General features: G+C 41.5%; 1 protein-coding gene across 29 annotated transcripts in view; it reads left to right on the forward strand.

Moving 5' to 3' along the window:
- Positions 1-21,369, forward strand: part of adgrb2 (adhesion G protein-coupled receptor B2) — a 256,669-nt gene that overhangs the window by 187,787 nt on the left and 47,513 nt on the right. For all 29 annotated transcript variants that reach the window (XR_013904851.1, XR_013904850.1, XR_013904848.1 and 26 more), the window contains 5 exons: positions 5,594-5,720; positions 15,708-15,811; positions 16,169-16,271; positions 16,724-16,874; positions 21,263-21,332. Coding sequence is in view for 24 of the 29 variants with exons in the window: in XM_080296657.1 (XP_080152783.1) it covers positions 5,594-5,720; positions 15,708-15,811; positions 16,169-16,271; positions 16,724-16,874; positions 21,263-21,332 (555 nt within the window). In the remaining 5 variants the exon portion in view is untranslated. The remainder of the gene's footprint in view (positions 1-5,593; positions 5,721-15,707; positions 15,812-16,168; positions 16,272-16,723; positions 16,875-21,262; positions 21,333-21,369) is intronic.

Below are 21,369 nucleotides of genomic sequence, written 5' to 3' on the forward strand. Positions count from 1 at the left end.
GCAGTTCCTGGTCCATTCAAAGGCTATAACAAAAGTATCACAAAAGCTGCGTCCTTTTAATCTTTTCTCACCCTCTGATCCTAACTGATAATCTAACACTGTTATGAGCCCAGTGGGAGTCACAGCAGTGTTGTGAAGCCGTAGCTGTAGTGGATCTACAATGCCAGCATTCAGGGTTTGTGCCAACTTTGTGTGCGACATAAAACTAAATAAAAGTCAAAGCTGACTTTCTGCTGAAAGGCACAAAAAACCAACAGTGGAGTATGGCTATGGTAGATGAAGGTTAGCAGTCAATTAAGCTTGAAACTCAGCAGACAAAACAAAGAGGTCACAGATAATGTGTATTTGTGTGCCTGTGTGTGTTTGTGTGTGTGTGTGTGTGTGTGTGTGTGTGTGTGTGTGTGTGTGTGTGCGTGTGTGTGGTGTTATCTTTAGCGATCCCTCCCTGCTGTGTGCTGTCAGATAGTTTCTCATTACGCCAACTTCCTCTCTGCTGAGACTAGTGTAGAATACCGTGTGTGTCTGTGTGTGTGTCTTTATTTATTGCATGCAGTCTGAATGTTTGGAGCAGTAAATTAAAGGCTTTCATGTCCATGTATAAATTAACCATTAAAAACATGTAACACTTCACGTCCCTGTACTTATGTGAGCAAAGCCGTTTGGAAGTACTTAACTGGACATCATTTGGGAGGTCATATATAAGCTAACCAGCACATATGACTATGAAAAAAATGTCGATTTGTGTGTTAGCATACTTTCCCAACACGTAGTGCAACCTTTTAGAGTTCAAAAATATAGTTCCTCAACAAATTATATCTGTAAAAGTGGTCAGCTAGTCATTGTTGTGGGATGTTTAACCATGGTAATTAGTGAAATGTCAGAAATGGGTTGCAGATGGACGTTTGCCTATTAAGAAATGTTTTTCCGTTGTTTTCTTGCAAATATCAGGATTCCAATGCAAGATAAAATAAACCAAATATATTTTAATAAACTTACAAAGACTGTGACCAAAGGACACTGCAGGGAAAAGCAGGATAAAGCCAACAAAAAAAATGATAATAATAATAAAAGGACAAACCAAAACTCAGGGGAATATGTAAGAATGAGGCAGGACACAACATGGCAAACAGCAGGATAAACAGAAAGTCAGACAAAGAGCAGAGGCAAAAATATATATTTGCTCAGGGGTGTGACGAGACACCAGTGGGAGGCTGTTTAGGGCAGGACAGCTCGGAGAGTAGCTGGCCCGTGCTTGTAGACAAATCCAACACTTTCATAGTGAACAAAGCCGTCACAAGGAGTATCTTCAATTTTTTTCCTGACTGGTTGAGAAGCACACGTTTTCCACTGACAAACAGGTGGTTGCTAGGGGGTTACTGTAGGTCTGTGTGATTGGAGCTTTAGCGATCATTTTCTCTTCAGCAAGCACTAGCAACCAGCCAGGGAATGCTCATTTTTACTTCATGACCAATTAGACCATCTAGGCCTCTGTGACTGGGCCTTATTCAGCTACAGTGGTCGGTAAAATAAATGACGTATACACAAGCCAAAGAAGCAAAAATACCACACACGTATTTCCTCATCCTTGCCATTCTTTTGCTCTCTCGCCTTGTCTTTTTTTAATCTTCCTCTATCTGTCGCTCTCTCAAACACACAAAAACACACAAAGCCCTGCACCATGTTGATACCTGTCAAGCTGTCTCTAAGCTTCACTGCTGTAACTCTTTTTCTGATCCTTAGTCTTTGAAGTGTCATAGTGCAGATGATGATCATCAGGGGATTGTACTCACATCTTATTAGTGACATTTTGATTTGAGTGTCAGTGTATGTGTGTGTGCATGTGTCTGGTTTATGATCCTGTTTGCAGTCCTTCATGTTCAGACATACTTTTGAGGGTTAATGTTGATACACTCTTGTCATTTACAGTCAAACTGATCATATATAAGTGGCCTGTCAGAGCAGAAATAGTCTTGAGTGGTATTTTTTACTGATCTGCAGTTAACGTGATGTAAGTGGCAAGCAGAGCATGTAACTTTTTAACTGTCTGTTTGCTTTTTTTTTGATGGACGGGTGTAAAAGCAACAGTAAAGTTTTCTTAACTTGAACCAGAAACCATTCAGCGTGTTTGTTTATTTCATTCATTTATGCTCTCAAATCCAGAGTTTTGTGCAACAGAGCTGTGTTAAGCGGGCATCACAGAGGAGTATCGTTGAATTCCTCTTTGAAAGCTATCCTTCTGTTATTTCCCCAAAGGTTGGATAAAAAGCTAAGATACCATAAAGACAAAACTAATCAAAACAGCTTGTTAATTTTATTGAATTGAAGCTGTCAGCCAAGCTTCCTCTCATTTAAATTTTTAATTGTTAAAGATATACAGATTTTACAGTCAAAGCATTTCCCAAGTGCTGTTAAAGAGAGCAAGGGCTTTTCCAAACATCTTAGCTTTTTGATACTTTGCACATAGACAAAAAAAGTATGTCACAAAAACATAAAACTACAAGGGTCAAAATCAGTCCCTGTGAGGCCTAATAGTCAGTTGTGTATCCTTTTTGCTGGATAACAGCCTGCAGACATTTGCTCTCTCATGCTCCTCCAGATGTGATGGCCTTCAGTTCAGCCCACAGATTTGTCAGGGCTTTGCCTAAGCCAGTCAGTAACATTCTCTTTGGCCTTCTGGAGGTAGTTCATCAAGGTTGTTGTCGTGTTGGAAGACAAAGCAACAACTCAGACTCAGGTTTGCTGCCGACTACTGGAGGTTTACTTTCAGAATCTTCACATTTCCGATTCCTTCCACCTTGACCAGATTCCCACTTCAAGACGCACTGAAGCGTCCCCACAACATAATACTGCCACCACCGTGTTTCACTGTAGAGATGCTGTTCTGTTTTGGGTTTTACACCTCTTCCCTCTTTCTCCAGCACAGGCAGTAGTTTAGTCTAGTTTATTCTCATCTGAACAAAGGATGTGCTTCCAGTTTGCATGATCCTTCTTCCGCTTGTACTCGGCATCCTTCACTCTGGCTTGAAGTGGCGTTTTTCCTGGTCTGAGACTTCAAAGTCCAGTCCTGTTCACGGTCCTACTGATGGTCTTTTTTGAGACCGCAGTTCCCAGCTTGACTAAGTCATTTCCTCGTGTCTTGGTAGTTCTGTTGTTTTTGGACACATCTCACTAGTTTTCTTTTCAGAGTCTGTGATTTGTTTCCTACCTCTGCCCGGCTTGTTCTGCACTGTGTGGCTCTCTTTCAACTTCTTGATGATACTTCTCACTACAGTTCTTGAAACACTCTGATAACTTTGTTTATCCGTCTCCTGCTTTGTGAGCATCAACAATTGTTTTTATTAAGTCTATACTGATTAATTTAGTTTTTTCTCAAGTGGCAGCTCAAACCCTTGCTTAAGTTTTTGTACTATGTGGAAAAAGTTTTAACTTCATTTAACTTGATTTTACAAGCTTAGAGCATTACAAAGAAAACGCACATTATTGCAGCAGTGGTTTGTGCTACGGCTCAATAAAAGGTCAGTTTTTCAGGGGGATGATAACATTGACCCATCGACAATAATTCTGTTATTGTCTGCAAGTAGAAATAATGTTATATTAAAAAACATGGGGAAATGTTTATAAAACTTTAAGTTTCACAAGGGGATAATAATTTCATTCTAAACTATAGATTTCTGCATATTTAATAACTTTCAAATATATAGGCTGTATATATAAATCCTAATAAATAGATGTCCTGAAACAGCCAACGCTTTATTAAATTTTCTCTCCATCCACTGCTGAGGGTACTCAATGCCATTAGTTTGGAATGAGGTAATTAAGTTCTTCACTAAAGCAGAAGAGAAAGAACAGCATATACCTCTCCAGTTGTGTTTTATCTTTCCTCCCACTCCATAAATGTGTATAGAACAAAATGAGCAGCACAAAGTTTGTGTTGTTTGCTAACTAACAAAATGATTTTCAAAAAATGGACATTTTAAATTGGTTTCTAAATTGGTGGAAATGTATTTGTTACCGTGATAAAGATATCAAGTACAGAGTGTTTTCTTTCACAAAGATGAGTCGCTAGGTACATTTTCATCACCCAAAATCCCTGCTGGGAAGCATTTGTTCTCACATAGATCCCCTTCTTCCCCTGCTAAAGATCCTTGTTTTGAAACCGGCAACTATTACCACAGTAACAGGAGTTGTCTTTAGCTTCAAATAATTGATTTTTTTTTTTCTTTTTCAAGCAGGCCACTGCTGCTTGAAATCAAACCGAGTCTCTTGTGGTCAGATTGTTGTGCCTACATGCTATAACAAAAGGCTGTACTTTGGAAAGTACAGTTTGTCAGATATCTGTGCAAAAGGTTTTTGAGGCTTTGGTTAAAGAAAAAAAAATCCTATACACCTACTCCATATATTTGCATGCTACATTGAATATAGCCTGCGAAGTATTTTACTATAACCTAAAATATTCATGACAAAACATGAAAGTTTAGCAAACGTTCATGCTGTTTCAAATCTTGAGGTGACATTTCTAAAAGTTTTATACTCACTTAATCTGCTTTATCGCGACTATTTGCCTGTGGCCTGATCGGACTGGATTAACAATGAAACTGAACCCACTCTAACTGTCATCAGCTCTGATGTTTCTACTTTAAATCCTGGACGTTGCCACACCCGCTTCAAAACACAGAGAAAGGAACAGAGGAGAAAAAGAAACAAAAATATTTCTCACTGACACATTACTTGCTCCTTCTTTTGCCGTAACTCATGAAGCTGGCCTTCTTGACCCCATTAGAACATCTCTATGGCTTTCACCTGTCTCTGGCAACTGAAATAAAAGTATATCCAGGGTTAATCGTAAGGTTAATGTGCAGTGTGAACTCTCAGGGTAATTAGTTCACTTCTTATTGATTGACCTCAACACTCGACCTTCCGTTGGGAGCTTTTATAGAAAAGTAAAAGGGTGGGAAGGAGGGAGGCAACGGGTGGCCAAAAAAGACGGTAAAGATCCCAAGCAATAAAGCGTTCAAGGTTCTATTGTACGAGATTCTGGCTGCTTGCTTCCTTTGCAGTAATGTGTTAGGTGTCAAAGCAATTGACCATTTAGTTCCACATAAGCCCCATACACCATTTAGGCCTCACTGGTTTTTGTTAACTTTTCGCCGATGCAATCCTTTTCATTTTCCCCCCAGACTCTAAGGGCATTCTTCCATGTAAAGGGAGATGGGATAGATAAAAGGGAAAAAGAAAAAAAAAGGATGAACAAAGACGTGAAAGAAAGTGTTTAGGTTGCTGAACACTGAGAAGGACAAGTGGGGTGATGCTGTAAAGGAGTAAAAGAGCATGGCGGTGCCCGAGTGCCGATCGCTGAATGTTAAACGTATATGCTGTGAATGGCTGAGCTCGGGGAGCTCGACGGGGAGGAACGAGTCCGTTAAAACTTTCTGTCCCCTTTTCACAAGTTGTTGGGCTTTTTTTTTTCACCTCCTGTATCCATGTGTAGTCATGTGACAGTTTTATTTTTATGTGTCTCACAGTCACTGTCTATGTCCCATGTGCCACCTCCCCACACCCTCTCTACCAACCCCACCCTTCTCTCCACCTCCAGGGAAGCTGGCGCAGAAAACTGGGGCACAGAAGGCTGCCAAACGCTCGCGTCAACCGCTGTCCATACCAAATGCCTGTGCAGCAGAATATCCACCTACGCCGTGTTAGCGCAGCAAGCTAAAGACCCGGTGAGTCACCTATGCAAAGCCTGATGTACTCTGTGGGACTTTGGGGTGTTAACGAGGCAACTACTACCAGGAGGAGAGGGTGCGCAGGTCAGTGAGCTGATTTTCTGTACGCAGACTCCAGCCACTATCCCCGTCAGACATATCACCGAGAACTACGTCTCTTAAGTCATTTATTGAGTTAACAGAAGGATATGGATGGCTGAGGCTGGCATGACTAGCAGAGCTTTATGTGAGATGTCTTACTTCATAACAATGAGAGCAGCCTGAGTGGGGCTGTCAGTTTTATAACTGTGACACAGTACTGTATAAATGGCTATTCTGATCACTGTGTGTTTGTCTAATTATATGTTGACTGGCTGTCATTCTTCCCATTACGCAAGTTTGGGGTTTATTTTTGTTTGTTTGTTTTTGAGCTTAAACTTGATGAAGGTCGGACTCTTTCAGTCCCGTGTGATGTGAGAGAGGCGAGGCGACGGGAGGAAGGAAGAGATTTTATTGTGTCTCTGTGTGACTTTTTTTTTTTTTTTTGCCTGGAGCACATAACGTGTTCCTCTATAAATAGTTCACGTGGCTCACAGTGTGTGTTTGACGTGACAAAAGCGGGCTTTTTAGCAGTTAATGGTAATGCACATTCTGATTCACTGACCTGTTCTCCTGCTTTAATGGTCATCTAAATACCCGATCACCTTCCTCGTAGATCCACCCAAAGGACCCTAATTCTCTCACTGTGTAACACCTCACACTATCACCCCATTTATTTTACACCTTACCTCTAATTCATTATTTTTACCCATTTTCTTGCTTCCCTTATTCCTTTTAGCTGTTTTTTTTTTACCTGCGAATCTCTTGTAAGACCCCCCCCCCCTTGTCACTTCTTTTTTACCCCTGTTCACCTTGTTAACATTTCCAGTTTTCATTCTCACTTTATGCTGCAGCTCTGACCCCTACACTGTGGTCACAAAATGCTCCCCCTTGGCTTTGGCTCTTAATTTGCCTCTCTGATTACTTGTACTCAAAGCCCATGACAAGACCGGTTGCTTAAAATATTCAAAGGAGCAAAAGGAGATGAGGTTTGGGTACATTTTTGTCACACATTAAAATCTCTTTTGTGATTCTCTCTTTTAATAGTTAGTTCTCTAGTAAGCGCTGGAGAATAACTGTGTGTGTCACAGAAATGGAAAGTGATTGTAAGGAACAGAGGATTTGGAGGGTGGAGGAAATGTTCAACCAAACAGAAAAGGTAGTCTGGTCTCGGCTCGCAGGCAGCTTAGGGAGAGAGAGAGGGCCAGAGAGATGGAAAGTGGATGTTTTCTGCACTCACCTGTAATGCATTAACAACCAGCATTGCAGAGATAAAAAGCCGTGCACTTATGTGGCCCTGTTCGGCATAATGCATTGCTTCTGTATTGTGCTCACCGATGCCTTGCATTTACCCTTTGCTTTTTTTCTTTTTTTATAAAATGCATTTCTATCAGCTCATTGTTTAGCTGCCAGGCCATCTGCTTTACTGTTTACAGCAATGGCAGGTCAGTGTTTCCCACAAAAAAGCTCTGAAAAATCCGTACTGTACTTAGCATAGCTTTTGTCAGCAGAAGAACATCAAACATTGGGAACAAAAAAAAAAATTGGAATTCATCAGTACCCCTATCTGGTCACACCAAAAAGAAACAAATACAGTTAAAAGAGTATGAATATTGGAGGTAAGTTTCTTATACATCCCCCTGGCTAATGTTACACCCCTTTTTTATAGCAAATATTACCGCATACCAAATGTGCCTCTGATGCCATTGCTCTAAAGAAAAATTAAGTTAGAGGCAGAATATTGTAGTGAGTTGCAGCATATTATAAATGCTTCAGTCTCAAGGAAAAAGAAGGGAGGAAATAAAGGGTTTCATGGTTGCCGCACTCATTGAAAACTGAGAAATGAGAACATCTAATTGAGTTTATTTAAGCTGAATGCATTTTTAGTCTTCTTAACAGCATAGTTAAAAGAATCCCACTGTTGGGTAGCATCTAGTTGCCAGTGCATACACAGCATTGAAAAACTCCTGTCACAGTCACATTCACTTCTGTTTCTTGTTATCCCCAACCTTGGATGAAGCCGTGCAAGTGACAGCTGCCTTGAACGTTTCCTGAGACGGATAAAGTCATTTAATCCAACGCAAACATGGATAAGCCAAGTTGACAGTAGTGACACTGACTGGCGTCGCAACTTTTAGATGACCTCCCTGTTTTAAAGGAAGGACTCAGTAAATTGCGTAAACCTGAGATAATCAGCTGGTTTGTAAGCCTCAAGATTTCCGTGTCCTGCTTTAGGATTTATTAGTATTATTATTCCCTTCTGTTCTATTTCTCCCTTCTATTAACTGTAAAGAGGGTCAAAATAAGGGGATGGCCTTCAGGTAAGGAACTGCAGTTATTCATTATTTTTGTACCTCAGAGCTTGAATTACTTCACAGGGGTCTGGAAGCCATTTCAGACCCCAGGGAAACATTAACTCCCCGTAATATGGAAAACACAATAGCTTTGACCCATAAGCCAAACGGGTCATTCCGGCCACTGTTTCTGGTTCCTGCGACTCCTCTTCCAGCCGTACAGTATTGACTTTTCCCTCGCCACACAGCAAGCAGGTCGACCGAGTTGACTGATAGAGGGCCAGGAGAGGGGGGAAACAAAAAAAAAAAAACATTGACTTTTTTTTACATTTGTGACATCTGTGAAGAGTGTGGTAGTCATTAGTGATTCATCAGTCAGCCCCCAGTGCTGCCATTTAGACCCAGTGCACAGGACCAGAAGGTGTGTGGGTTAGTGTTTTTGTGTCAATGGCTCTCAGTCAGGAGCTGTTGCTGCTGGTGCTGAGTGCACTTTGTTGCTTTAGGGTGCTCCAGAGTTAGCTTTTTACTCCAGTGGAGATTGGGTTGTGTAAAAAGAAGAGAAAGAGGCAAATAGAATTTGGCAATAAATAAAAAAAGCAAGAAAGAAAGAAAGAAAGAAAGAAAGAGCCACATTCAGACATGCGAACACACTGATATATGGTGGTATGCACTTAAAAACACTTAACATGCACAAGCCTGCATGCATGCATGTAAGTCTGGGCGAATGAAAACGCGCACACAGATGCTCAACACACACACACACAGACAAAGATGCACTCATATGCTCTGTCCAGGCTGTGTGGCTGTTGGAGCAGTGCTGAGTATCAGCAGCCCAGCTCTGACAGCTTATCCTGGGTTACGGCGCGAGGGACAAGGGGGGCTGAGGATTAACCTCCATGTTTAATAGAAAAGGGAGGCAGCGGGAGTGGGGGTTGGGGGGTAGGTGGAGGGATTTAGAAGCAGTGGTGCCATTACAGGCCGTTTACAGTGGAGTGAGGGATAGCCAGTTAATCCTGTTTACTTTCTATAGCCTCTGAGATTTCCGTGTGTGTATGTGTGTGTCCTGCGTGTTTGAGTGTCTATAGAGACCTTTCGCTATCAGACACGAGACAGAGGTTTTTTTTTTGGTTTTTTTTTACTTTAGCGACACAGACAAGCGAGAAAGAGAGAGGGAGAGGAGGAGGATTTGATTGAGTTAGGTCATGAAGGAATACTAAAAGACCAAGCCACTTAATTCTTAAGATGACTCCAGTGGGAACACACAAACCCCACGGATACGTCTGGACTCTTTGCCTGCGCAGAGCTCACGGAGATCACGGGATTTGGAGCTGAGGGAGGTACTGGCTTTATAAAAGTCAGTTTAACGTTTTGCACCTCCAGTCAATAATGTGACTTCCACGTTTTTTTCCCCTTCGCATTTGTCAGCCCATAAAGCCGGTGCTCAAGTTGTGTTGACATTAAAGCTAATAGCAGCTTTCAGGTGCCTCTCCGAACTTGCATTCAAATACACTGAGCTTGCCTAAGCAGGCATCCAGAAATAAGAATGGACAAGAGAGGTCAGCGGTTCACAACAGCACCTGAGACTTTGGTTTAGTCAGCACAGATGAGCGCACAAGCAAACACACTCGACTTGAGCGAGGAGGAGAAACAGAAAGAGGGATTTTCTCATTTTCTTTAACTTATTTATGAACCAATTACTGAATCAAAGTAAGTCGCTCCAAATAACAATATCCGAACTGATGTCTTTCTGCTGTAAAGGATTTCTCAGAACTTCTTCTACCTGCCACGCTAACTGCATTTGGCCCAATCATTCTTATGAAATGATTGGCTTTGCCTGAGATAAATCGAGTCTTTTTCGTCTGTTATCATCAGTGCTCGAGGCACCTAATCAGAATGGAAACATTTCAGAACAGGGCCTATTATTTAGACTAATAATGGCCACCGTGCTTGATTTGACTGTGGAAAAGACGATAGGGATGACTGAAGTGCTTCAAGGTGGCGACTCATATTTTAACTTATTATAATTTAACTGGCAGCAGTGTTTGGAGAGAAAACAAGGCCTGACCTAGACCAAGCGAGACTGCAAGGTTATGGTATGCAAATATGTCGCACTTGTCAGATGTAATTAAAGGATGAGGGGGCGCTAAAATTTATGAGGGACTCGGCATAGAATTGCATTAAAATCTTTTAATCCTTTGTCACATTAATGAAGGGTTAGCCAAGTGACAGCGATGACACAGGAAATTATGAATAAACAGGTGTAATGATTTAGTTGCGTGTTTGTCTAAAGATGCATAATGCCTGAGCGTGGGCAGGGCAAAGACTTGTTAATTAGATATTCAAAACTGAGTGGAAAGTGTGTGTTTTTCTTAATATAATTAGAGGGTCAGAATGTGTTGGAGGCGTTGGTTTTGACTGAATTTTTTAAATGTGAAATACAAATTTGGTCCACAAGATCCCTTGAGGAAAAAATGTGTCTTGGTGCAACTGGCTTTTTGTTTGCCCGTTGTCTTGAAGGCCTTTCATTTTCTTGCTCGCGTTCTGCATTTTGCATCAACAAACATCACAAACCTTGAACATTATGCGAAAACGGCAACACGTAAGGAAAAGGCTTCGCTTTGTGACACGGCGTCAGCACTCCAAGCTCAAGCAGGCTTTTGGTTTCTCTCGAGGCAACTGAAGTCAGAGTCAGTTAAGTTGAAACCTCGAGGGTTTGCAAAAATAAAATAAAAAAAGACTCAATTTGAAGTATTTTGCAGTGAGTATGTAACTAGTGCTATGGCAGCAAAGCAGGCAACTGAGCAGCAGGGTTGCTAGATTAGCAAAAGAGTTTTACCTTCGATGTAGTGGCACAGTGTGCCTGGGTGTACTGTTGAGTTTGTATGTACCTGTGTGGGAATAAAAGGGGCAAGTGACTGCCTTGAATTGAAAATGTCATTTTTTCCCCACTTTTCACAAGGGGCCTAGTATTTTCAGACCCTACATGGGAGGACTCTGAGAAACACTGCAAAAATATCAATGCTGTAAGTGGTAATGAATACTCAATATGTTCTCATTAACAAATAATAAATGTGCACATATTGATTATTGATTTTGCAGCAGTACATCCACTATAGGGGGAATGAATGGATAGCTTAAGCCTGTTTCCTGCCATCACTCAATAGGTTTTCCTTCCCAAAATTAAACATTTAAAATTCAAAGTCAGGCGATAATTAACTGTTGCTAGAACAAATTTAACCATCTTGTATTATATTACATGTAATATAAGCAGAACTATTATAGTGATGTCACCTGCCAGACACACCAGTAGTAATTAATTTCCATGTTAGCTAAGACTAGTAAGATGTGTAGTGAAGGAAATTTATAGATGGGGACCAAACACTAATGTGTTCAGTGTCACTGAATATGAAATATAGCTTTTGTCGCCCTTTGTAGATCAGGGTCTGGCTGCTGTACTGGGGTCAGCTTGCACTCAGCTTCATCATCTCTCCAGGCTCTTGGCTAGTTTTGTGTCAGCACGTTTGTCTGTGTAGATGGTAGGGCTGTTTGATACTGCAGATTTTGGTATTGATCCGATACAGGGCCAGAATAAAGGCAGCTTTTGTAGAGGCAAGCATTGTGTCATGATTTGCAAATTCTGAACACATTTCACTAGCCGCTAAATCACTGTGATTTCTGCTCTCCACTACAATTAGTTAAGAGGACAAAAGCTTTTCATGTCTTCTGAAGATGTGAATGTGCCTGTCTCTAAAGTACTTGGCTCAACCTCTGTTCTTTAAATGTGCTATATGCTAAAAATAAAATAAAATTGACAGTCAACACAAAAAGGTTCAGTGATTTTTCATTATGCATGTTTGAAGGATATTTCTTTATTTCTAAGAAGAAAACATGTTTTGTTTAACACACGTCAGTGGGCTGCATACTGAACTTAGAGGACAGAAACAAAGTATTGATCCCACTGCGCTAGTATTGATCTGATACCAATATCAGTGGTGGTATCAATGCTATCATTATTCAGATCAGTCTGCTCAGCTCTAGCAGGTGCTTGCAAAGATGTTCTTTTTCTTTCCATCTGCCCAGCGTCTAGATTGTATCTGAAAACTGTAACATAATCACTGTGTTTACTGCAGTACTGAAAAGCTTAATATGATCATGCTACTTTGGAATTCAGCACTAGAAACACACATACAGATAAGTGAAGATTTTGTAATAAATACTGGATAAATTCTCCCGTTTGGTGGTGCCCTTTATTGTTCATATAGTTATTAATTTTGTGCACTTTAAGCACATCACCAACCAGCTGCAGTATTTGTACAGTGATAACTTAACATAAGGATACATATTAAACAGAAGTTGTCTAATCAGTCATAGGAAGACTACTTTTGCCAGCTAAGTTCAATATTCACATTTTTCTTCCAGTGGGAAAGTTGTAAGAGCAGTTAATGGAAAACGGGCCTTTTGGTGCAGGTGGACATGGAAAGCCACTAGTGAGGAGCAGGTCTGAATGTAGGGGGGAGGAAAAAAAATAGGGGAAGAATGAGAGCCAAAGAGAGGGAGATGAAGTGAGGGAGTGGGTGGTAGCAGGATAGGTAGGAGGGGGTGGGGAGGAGGAGTGAGAGGAGATAAGTAGGTTAAACTTCCTGAGCTCAAAATAGCTATCTTCTCCATCACATGGTAGCCAATCTGCCCAGGGGAGCCTGGCCATATACAGCAGAGCCTCAGCGCACTCGCTCTTTCTAATCTGCACTCCGTTTTATTCTCTCCTCCGACTGCATCAAAATATCACTATATCTATCTGGGGCAGGGCATCTGTGTGAGCCAGTAGCCTCGGGCCCGATGTGTTACGTTTAGTGTTTTTGAGCGTGTCTGTTTGTGTGGGCGTTTCCTCTTTTCATTTCCCCTTATTGTAGCATCCTTCCATATTATGAAATAAACCCTTAATCTCATCACACACCTAACCGCCACCAATTTAGACAATTCTGTTAGACAAATTGACACGATGACGAGTTCAGGGACAGTTTGAGGGGTTTAGATAGAGCACACTTAGAAATGAGAGAATCGTTTATTTGACTAGTTTTCTAGCAGAGGCTAATTTAAGACGGATTCAAAAACTGAGAGGGAAAAAAGGTGATCCTGCAGCCTTTTTTTAAGTGCCTGTGCCTGTGTGCGTGCATGCGCTTGTCTGCTTGTCATTCCCCATGCATCGCCCTGCGTTTGATCTGTCAGACCTCAAAAAACACAAGTGCCTGTGTATCCTTTGACCTTCCATTCTTCGTAGTATCAAACACAGTCAGTCTCTCTTGTCTCTCGCTCTCCTTCTAGGCCCTTCCCTTTTTCCTAGAACAGATGCTTGTCATATGCCCTCTTTGTCTTTTTTTTTTTCGTAGATCTCGCCTTCGCTATGAGGCAGTTTTGATTATGTTTCACCTCCATTCCCTTCCCAGTGTGTTTGTGTGTGTGCCGTATTGGTATTCCAACCTATTCCGCTTTCCTCTGGAGAAATTGGCTTCCTTTGATGGGCCAGGGGAAAAACCACTAAAAGACAAGCTTTGACTTTCTTGCTTTTTCAGTCTCCCTATCTATTTCGCTCACCTCCTACTCTTTGCTTTTGCTTACTTGTCCTTAGCTCTTCCTACTCCATCTCCCTCTCTAAATTTCTCTCTTACTCGTTCTTTTCATGTTGGTTTCTCCTCTCCTTTCTGATGGGAATAAAGAAGTCTTCGTCTTATGCTTCCGTCTATTCAGATCAAGTCGAATACACACACAGGCACACGCAGCTTAAACACTTACCTTCAATTACTTAGCCCATCTGCCTGGATGTGCCTATGTGTTCAAGTATGTGCTTTATTTGCAGTAAAAGACACCTTGTGCCACGGGTACGTACAGTGATAAATCTCTGGGATGAAAGGGAAGGATAGTCGCTGCGGGGGGTAAATTGAGGTAAATTGTGTGATTGAGAACTTAAAAGCGGGCCAAACATCAAGCCCATTTGGGACGCGGCGGGGTGCATGCTTTCCACGCGGCTTCATTTGTCTGTTCCTCATGCTTTCAAAGGCACACCTCAGGAGCAGAGGTACGCTGTACATCATGACCTAAATCACTTAATTATGCGCTGTGGTCTCGTACTTTTACCCTCGCGCATAAGAAGTCATCAAATGAGTGTATAATTGGTACACAGCAAGTGTAAAGTGAGTGTTTGTCAAAGCTAGCTCTGTGTCTTGGCAGCATTGGTCAGTCATCACAGAAACAGTTCGTTCTAGTGGTATGAAGGAGAGTCATATTTTAATCTGCAGTCATTTGCACTTGGTGGAATAGCTCTGTTCTGGTACCTCACTACCTTTTAACTCGCATACGTAATATACAGAGCAGGCATCGGTAACAACAGGTTGATTAATTAAGTTAGAGCTTTAAAGGCAGAGCTGAGGCAGAGGTGGGTTGTAAAGCAGCTTGCAGATGTGCTGAAACTGTGGACAGGCTAAAGCAGCTTAAACACAGCAACAAGCCTCAGAGAGAGTGGATTTGTAGAAAGGAAAAAGCAGAGTCATCAACACTTGTGGGATAGTATACATATACAGTTGGGGTGTCCAACATAAGGCCGGGGGGGGGGGGGGGGGGGGGGGGGGCAGAATTGGCCTGACAAAGACTCCAATATGGCCCACTGGAAGGCTTTGGGAAATGTGAAGGAATGCATATAGATTCCTATTGATAAAGATTAATTCATACCATTCATATTACAACAAATAGTTAAGTAATAGATAATCAGATAACTAACTTATTAAATAACAAGTAACTATTATATCTGATATAGAAATTTTTTTCTACTATAGGGAAAAAAGAACATTATTATAATTACAGGACAATCTGGACAATGAGCTAACAGAAGCGTTTCTGTAATTTTACACATTTATCAATGTTGAAAATTGAGACACAGTTGAAATTGCATGTCTTTTTTTTGTAATAAAACATGCCAGTTATTGAATGTTTAATTAAATGTCTTTGCACTGATAGAAAAGGGAGTTTAGTGTTTACTTTGACATCCCTGCATTAAGTGATATTTAAGGAGAGTGGCTCAGCTTTTTGTAGCCTGCTTAAACTAACGCTAAGCCTCATTAAACTGATGATGTAAATTTAATGCAAGGATTAGTTGGTCCTGCAAAAGATGCTGTAGGTGAGCTTTATTTTTTAATTTTGTTTCAGTTAATTATTTCCTCAGTGGCTCCTGATTATCATATCGTTGGTGGATATTTAAAGCAGAAAAGCAGCAACAATTACGTTATCTGGTGTTTAATGATGGCCACAGAGCTCGCTTTCATAGACATGTTAGCATTATAAAATGTCGATGTCACAGTTGATGCAGCTTCAGTGGCATAAGCGCCATCATCATTAATCAGTCAGTTTGGGAATGTTTCCTAGCAACTGGAACAAAACCTCGATAGCAAGACCAGCACGTTCAAGTTCAAACAGATATATACTGAGGATGTGCTTTGTTGACAAGAGCAAAATACTCAGGCTTCTTTTGATGCAGGTACATGTCTCTTGTAATGCCTTGCAACTGCACTGAAGTATCCGTCTCTCTCCCTCTCCTGTTTCTGTTCTTTCCTCCCGCTATTAGGACATGGGTCCTACCAGCATGCCCTCTGTGCCCCTTATGGTGGGGTGCGGCATCTCCTGCACCGCTCTGCTCATCCTGCTGCTAATATATGCTGCCTTCTGGAGGTGAGAGCTCACAAACACACTGAGAGACACATTTGATAGAGTAATGGCAGTGTCAGTATTCATACATCAACTGTGCTCACAGTGGTCATTTTCTCACTAGCAAAGTCTCTTTTGTGTCTGTCATTTACTTTGCCAAAAACTCCAATGAGGCCTAATAAGGAACAAATGGTTCAACTACGGTGGGGGGGAGGTGGTGATTAGTTTGTATTTTGATTACACGCAGCAGATGGCAAACTCAAGCTAATGTCTCTGCAATGTCCAGAAAGTCACTGTTCAGTCCATCAGTCTGTCATTAATGCTTACCGCACACGCCTGTCATTTCTCCCTCTTTCCCGTCTCTCGTTACTCTGCTTTTAGGTATATCCGGTCGGAGAGATCGATCATCTTGGTGAATTTTTGCCTCTCCATCCTGGCCTCCAATTTATTAATTCTGGTCGGACAATCACAAACGCTTAGCAAGGTAATGACTTTCTGCTCTTTGAGTTACACGTGAATTTTCACAGGAATTCTTGTCCATGTGCTTGTGATTCCAATAATAGTGCTTGTGACTAAGCCTCCATTGCCTAGAAACAAAACTGCCAAAAACCACCAGGGTTCAGAAGTAGACAAAGTTCATACAGTGGAGTTCTCAAAGCAGGCATTCTAAGTCTTCTGACTAAGCAAGGCTGAACTGTGTGGTGGTCAGCATCGATCAACCACACAGCAGTGCCAGGTTGAACTCGTGTTCTTCCACTCAGTATTTTTGACTTTGTACTTTCTATTTTGCGGAGGTTTCATATTCCCCTGCCAAACCCTAAAAGATGATTCGTGACGTCTCTTCTTAAGAATTTTTTGTTTGTTTGTTTGTTTAAATAGCACCTCTCCGTGTGTTGTAATCCCTTGTCTCTCTCGATTACTTTCTTTATTCACTAGGGCCTCTGTACTGTGACTGCTGCCTTCCTGCATTTCTTCTTCTTGGCATCTTTCTGCTGGGTGCTGACTGAGGCGTGGCAGTCCTACCTGGCAGTCATTGGCAAAATGAGGTCACGACTCATTCGCAAGCGGTTTCTGTGCCTCGGCTGGGGTGAGTCCACACAGTATCACACGTTTTAAAATAGTGTGCAGTGCTGTAACGGTCCTAAAGCTCAGTCACCTCAAAGTGGATGAAAAAAATTAATATATAATTAATAATAGAGCCTACCTGAATGTTCAGCAATATGCTAAGCTAGTGTAGCTGTCACAGTAGTTGCCATAGATATGCAAGTCTGTCGCATTTTCTTTGTACCATCATCTTTTGGTTCCTGGCATGCACTGTACCAGACTGCAGTGATTCTCACACACAGACACAGCCCGTGTCACTGATCTGTGGTAATAAAACCGACTCAGTTTCCTCCATAATTACAGTTTCATTCCCAAGCTCTGCCTGTTTGAACAGAGAAGCTAAAGGGGCCACATTCTTTGCTGATCTGACATTATTACAGCTACCTTTTCACTCAGACAGGGAGCACAAGCTGCTTTCACTGACAGAAAAATATATTTCGGGGGGGCTTTAAGGTTGGTTTTTTGCTGATAGGAGAAAGCGGGAGAAGAATATGAGTTAAAATGTGATAATAAATGTACCTGAAATCTGGGCTAAGATTGTAATAGCCCTTTGCATGCATCACCCCTGAAATTATTCCTGTTGAGTTTTCTCGCGTGATATTGCTCAACATTTGTCTGCCATATTGGTTGCAAGGGGGGGAAAATGCATATATCCTGGATGTCATTGGTTCCCCCTGGGTAAAATTGGTATAAAAAAAGATGCTACACCAAAATCCTTTTTTTTTTTTTTTTTTGGTTCCTAGTAGATTTCCACAAGTGCCTATAGTGACAGGTGTGTTGCTAGGGATAAATGGGGGTCACTGACCAGTGTGTAGACCTGTGTGACTGGGGCATTAACAATTATTTTCCCAGCAACTGCCATCAACCTCCAGCAACCACAATTTTTTCCCTAACGACAGGTGGTTGCCAGATGGTCACTGACCAGCATCTAAGCTTGTGTGATTAGGGCACTGTGCACTTCATTCTACTTTTTTATTGTGATTCTCACATGTCCAGAAGACAAGTTAATATCACGTTTGACGATCACGTGTCTGCAAAACCTCAAAAGATAAGATTCTCATTTCCAGCACACGGAGCATGCTTTGTTTTGTTTTTTTCAAAACGCTGCTCTGCTAATCTGCATCTTTGATTCATTCTGTCGTTTTGTTGCTGTTTCTTGTCTGTTTAATTGCAACTGCAGATACATTTAGCCGGTGAAGCTCGCTTCTCTTCATCGTCGCAGTCTTTCTCGCTTCTTAAATAATAGTTCAAGTTGTCAAAACAATATGTGAAATCATTCACAACATGTTGTTATTTGCGCACAGCAGAAAAAAACATTTCTCATTCATTGTTAGCGCTTGCGATTGTTTTATCACATCTCGCCAAATCAAAGCCCAATTGTCTACAATTTGAACAATTACTGCTTTCTGTGTCTTTGTGATCAAAATAGATAATGCGCTTTCATAGCTGAACAGTTTCCCTTTTCTTTTTTTTTCCCCTCTTTCTAAAGTATGTTGGAATTATTTCAGTGTATAAACTGTCATACACTCCATGCTGAAAAGTCTCTAAAATTATGTAAATCTGCCAAGCAAAGTCACACGTTTTTGGCAAACTCATTTAAAGAATCTTTGTAGTTGCAGCAACTTTTGAACGTGGAGGATCCTGATCAGTTAAACATGTTACAAGGTCAACCGTGTGCCGGAAGAAGACGACGATTACCAAATGCTCCATTGTGTTTGCTGGAGATAAAGGAATCTTCAAACTTGGCTGCTTTGATGCAAAGTTGTTGTCAGTTATACTCAGAAAAATACTAGTCTGGCTCACGAGGCTTTCAGTGTCAGTAAAACTTGTCGTAGAAACCTGTTTGGAACTCAGCAGCTAAGGGGAGTCTGTCTGTCTTTCTGACAGAACATCTAAACATTTCGACCACCTTGGTTTTTCACAGCATCAGAGGAACTGTTTATTTTGACGGCTGTTTCGGTGATTTGTTCATTGACATTTTTTGTTTTCATCAAGGTTTTGTGTGAGAAACAGCCTTTTGCAACTGTGTTGAATTGTATTTCTGCATTTATGGGCTGCATGGGGAAGGGCATCTTCCGTCCTTAGAACTTTACCACCTGATATAAAGAACAATGTACCAAAGCACTTTGGAAACACAGTAACAGCTACTTGTTAATAATGACCAGCTGAGTCTTTAACTTACTAGAGATTCAATGCATTTAATGACCCCCAAAAGTGTTTTTTTTTAAGCCGACCAACCAGAAAGACACTGGATTGGAAGTCTTTGAATCAAAGCAACAACCGTCCATCTTCATTTAATGTTAAAGTTATCAAAAAGTCACTTTTTTGTTCATGAGTCTAACACTGCATGACTGTACACGCGAAGCACGTTTGATCACACTGAGTGCACAAACACAGTGACTTCATTAATTCTCCCCTGACTCCCCTCCATAAGCATTAATATGTATTGCTATGCGCTTGTTTGTCGTTGCCATGATTTTCCTGGAAATCTGAACACTTTGACAGGCGCGTTTGTGAATTCCAGTGAAGAAAGCACGGCGTTTGTTTCAAAATGCAGAATGCATGAATTATCACATCCAATATAATGGTGGCATTCTCTACACTTAGCTGATAATAAAGGTGTCTGCCGTTTCTTTTACCGAAAACATCCGCTATCCTCGGATGCCAGAGGATTGTCAGCGTGGCAAATGAAGACCCTTTCATGAATTGGATTCTGATTGAGGCACTCTTGTGTGACATGCATTGGTGATGGAGAGCAGCAGGACAGGCTTATTTTACATGAAAATGTAACAGCTTATTATGCCATAGTGTTGAAATTGTTGGCTGTATTATGCTTAACAATCTTCATTTGCTCCGTTCTAATTTATATCCCATTTTTCTTCACCGTATGCTGTTATTTGCTGCTTCATTTCCCAAAAGGCATTCATTACAGCTTTCTACTGTAATTTTATCTAACTCAGCCAAAGCCCCATGTGTAAGCTGTCTCATGCATACACATTCTCAGAGGTTGTCACTCTTTACAGGTAAACTCTCTCCTCTCCGCCTGTGAGTCTATGTCACTTTTTTTTCCCCCATTTGTGCCGCATGTCACTCTATTATGCTGTGACCTAGACGACCTGATAACTCAACAGGCAGCAGGGATGTTAGATGGGATGTTAATCAAAACATATGATAACATCAGCACAACCCTAGCAAGATGAGCAGTGAGATAGCACAAAAAAAAAAAAAATCACAACCCCCACACCCATTTCATTTCACTTGATATTGATCCCACAGGTCTAATCTGCCAAGTCACTGATGCCCTAACCTGATACAGAGCGAAATGTATACGCTGTGCAGTTACAGAACGCGAGGAAGGCTCCGGGCGCACGGCGGGGGCGCGTGCCAGCTGTTCAATTATCCGACACACTTGCAGATGCACACAGAAAGCGTGAAACGGTCGAGCATAGTGGAGAGGATCAAACGGCTTATCCTCCTCTCGTCCATTTCCCAATTTTCTTCCCCAAATTATGTGATTGAAATCGGTTGCCATGGCAACGGGAGATTTCGGGGCGGGACCGGATCTGCGTTAGATTAGCAGCAGACCGTGTAAGCCTGAAGTGTAGGTGTGCGGTTTGCCGTCCTACATAGAGTTAAATGCTAGACTGATGATGTTGACTAATTGAAACTTCGCTGGTTAGTGGATCGGCCTGGCTCTCCACCATCTTATTTGTTAATGTTAATGTGACTTTTTCTAATTGCTTTTCATTTGCAGCCATAATCACAGCTTTGTTAATTACATGAATATTTCAGAGCCAAGCTCATTACAGGGCCCGGCATATTTCCTTCTGTTTCTGGCACGCATTCTGCGACACTTGGTCTCACTCTCTTTCCTTCTCATTTGTGCGTAGACAAACACACACACACACACACACACACACACACACACACACACACATCACTTGATTTAGCTAATTATTGTATGACTTATTGACCACTCCTAGTTATATCTTGCATTTTTACAAACTGCCTCTAAATCTCATATGCTCAAGTACTCCTGGTGCTGCTTGCACACACCCACACTGTGTGCTTTGCGTCGCCTATGACTAAAATAACTTCCATCTATCTAACCCCAGTTTTCATGCTTGTAGCTAGACCTCATGTCAGGAAGTACAGAGCGCTGGGGTTACCTATAGAGCGCCCAGTCACTTTGAATCATACATTCATATTACACTCTATTGCATGGCTGCTTAGCATTTTAATGAAAGGAGCCTTATAGAGTTGTTCATACTGGGAAATCTTATTGGGCCGACATGCTTCATCGTCCCCACTAAGGCTCTCTTTTATCTTTTGTCTCACACTTTTGATCTTTCTCCCCATGTCTGTCTGTAGGTCTTCCAGCCCTTGTTGTAGCAGTGTCAGTGGGTTTCACCAGAGCGAGAGGTTACGGCACAGCCAGCTAGTGAGTATTGCTTCCAGACCTCCTGACTTTGTCTCAG

The sequence above is a fragment of the Astatotilapia calliptera genome, chromosome 22, assembly GCF_964374335.1.
Source record: "Astatotilapia calliptera chromosome 22, fAstCal68.1, whole genome shotgun sequence".
Lineage (NCBI taxonomy): Eukaryota > Metazoa > Chordata > Actinopteri > Cichliformes > Cichlidae > Astatotilapia > Astatotilapia calliptera.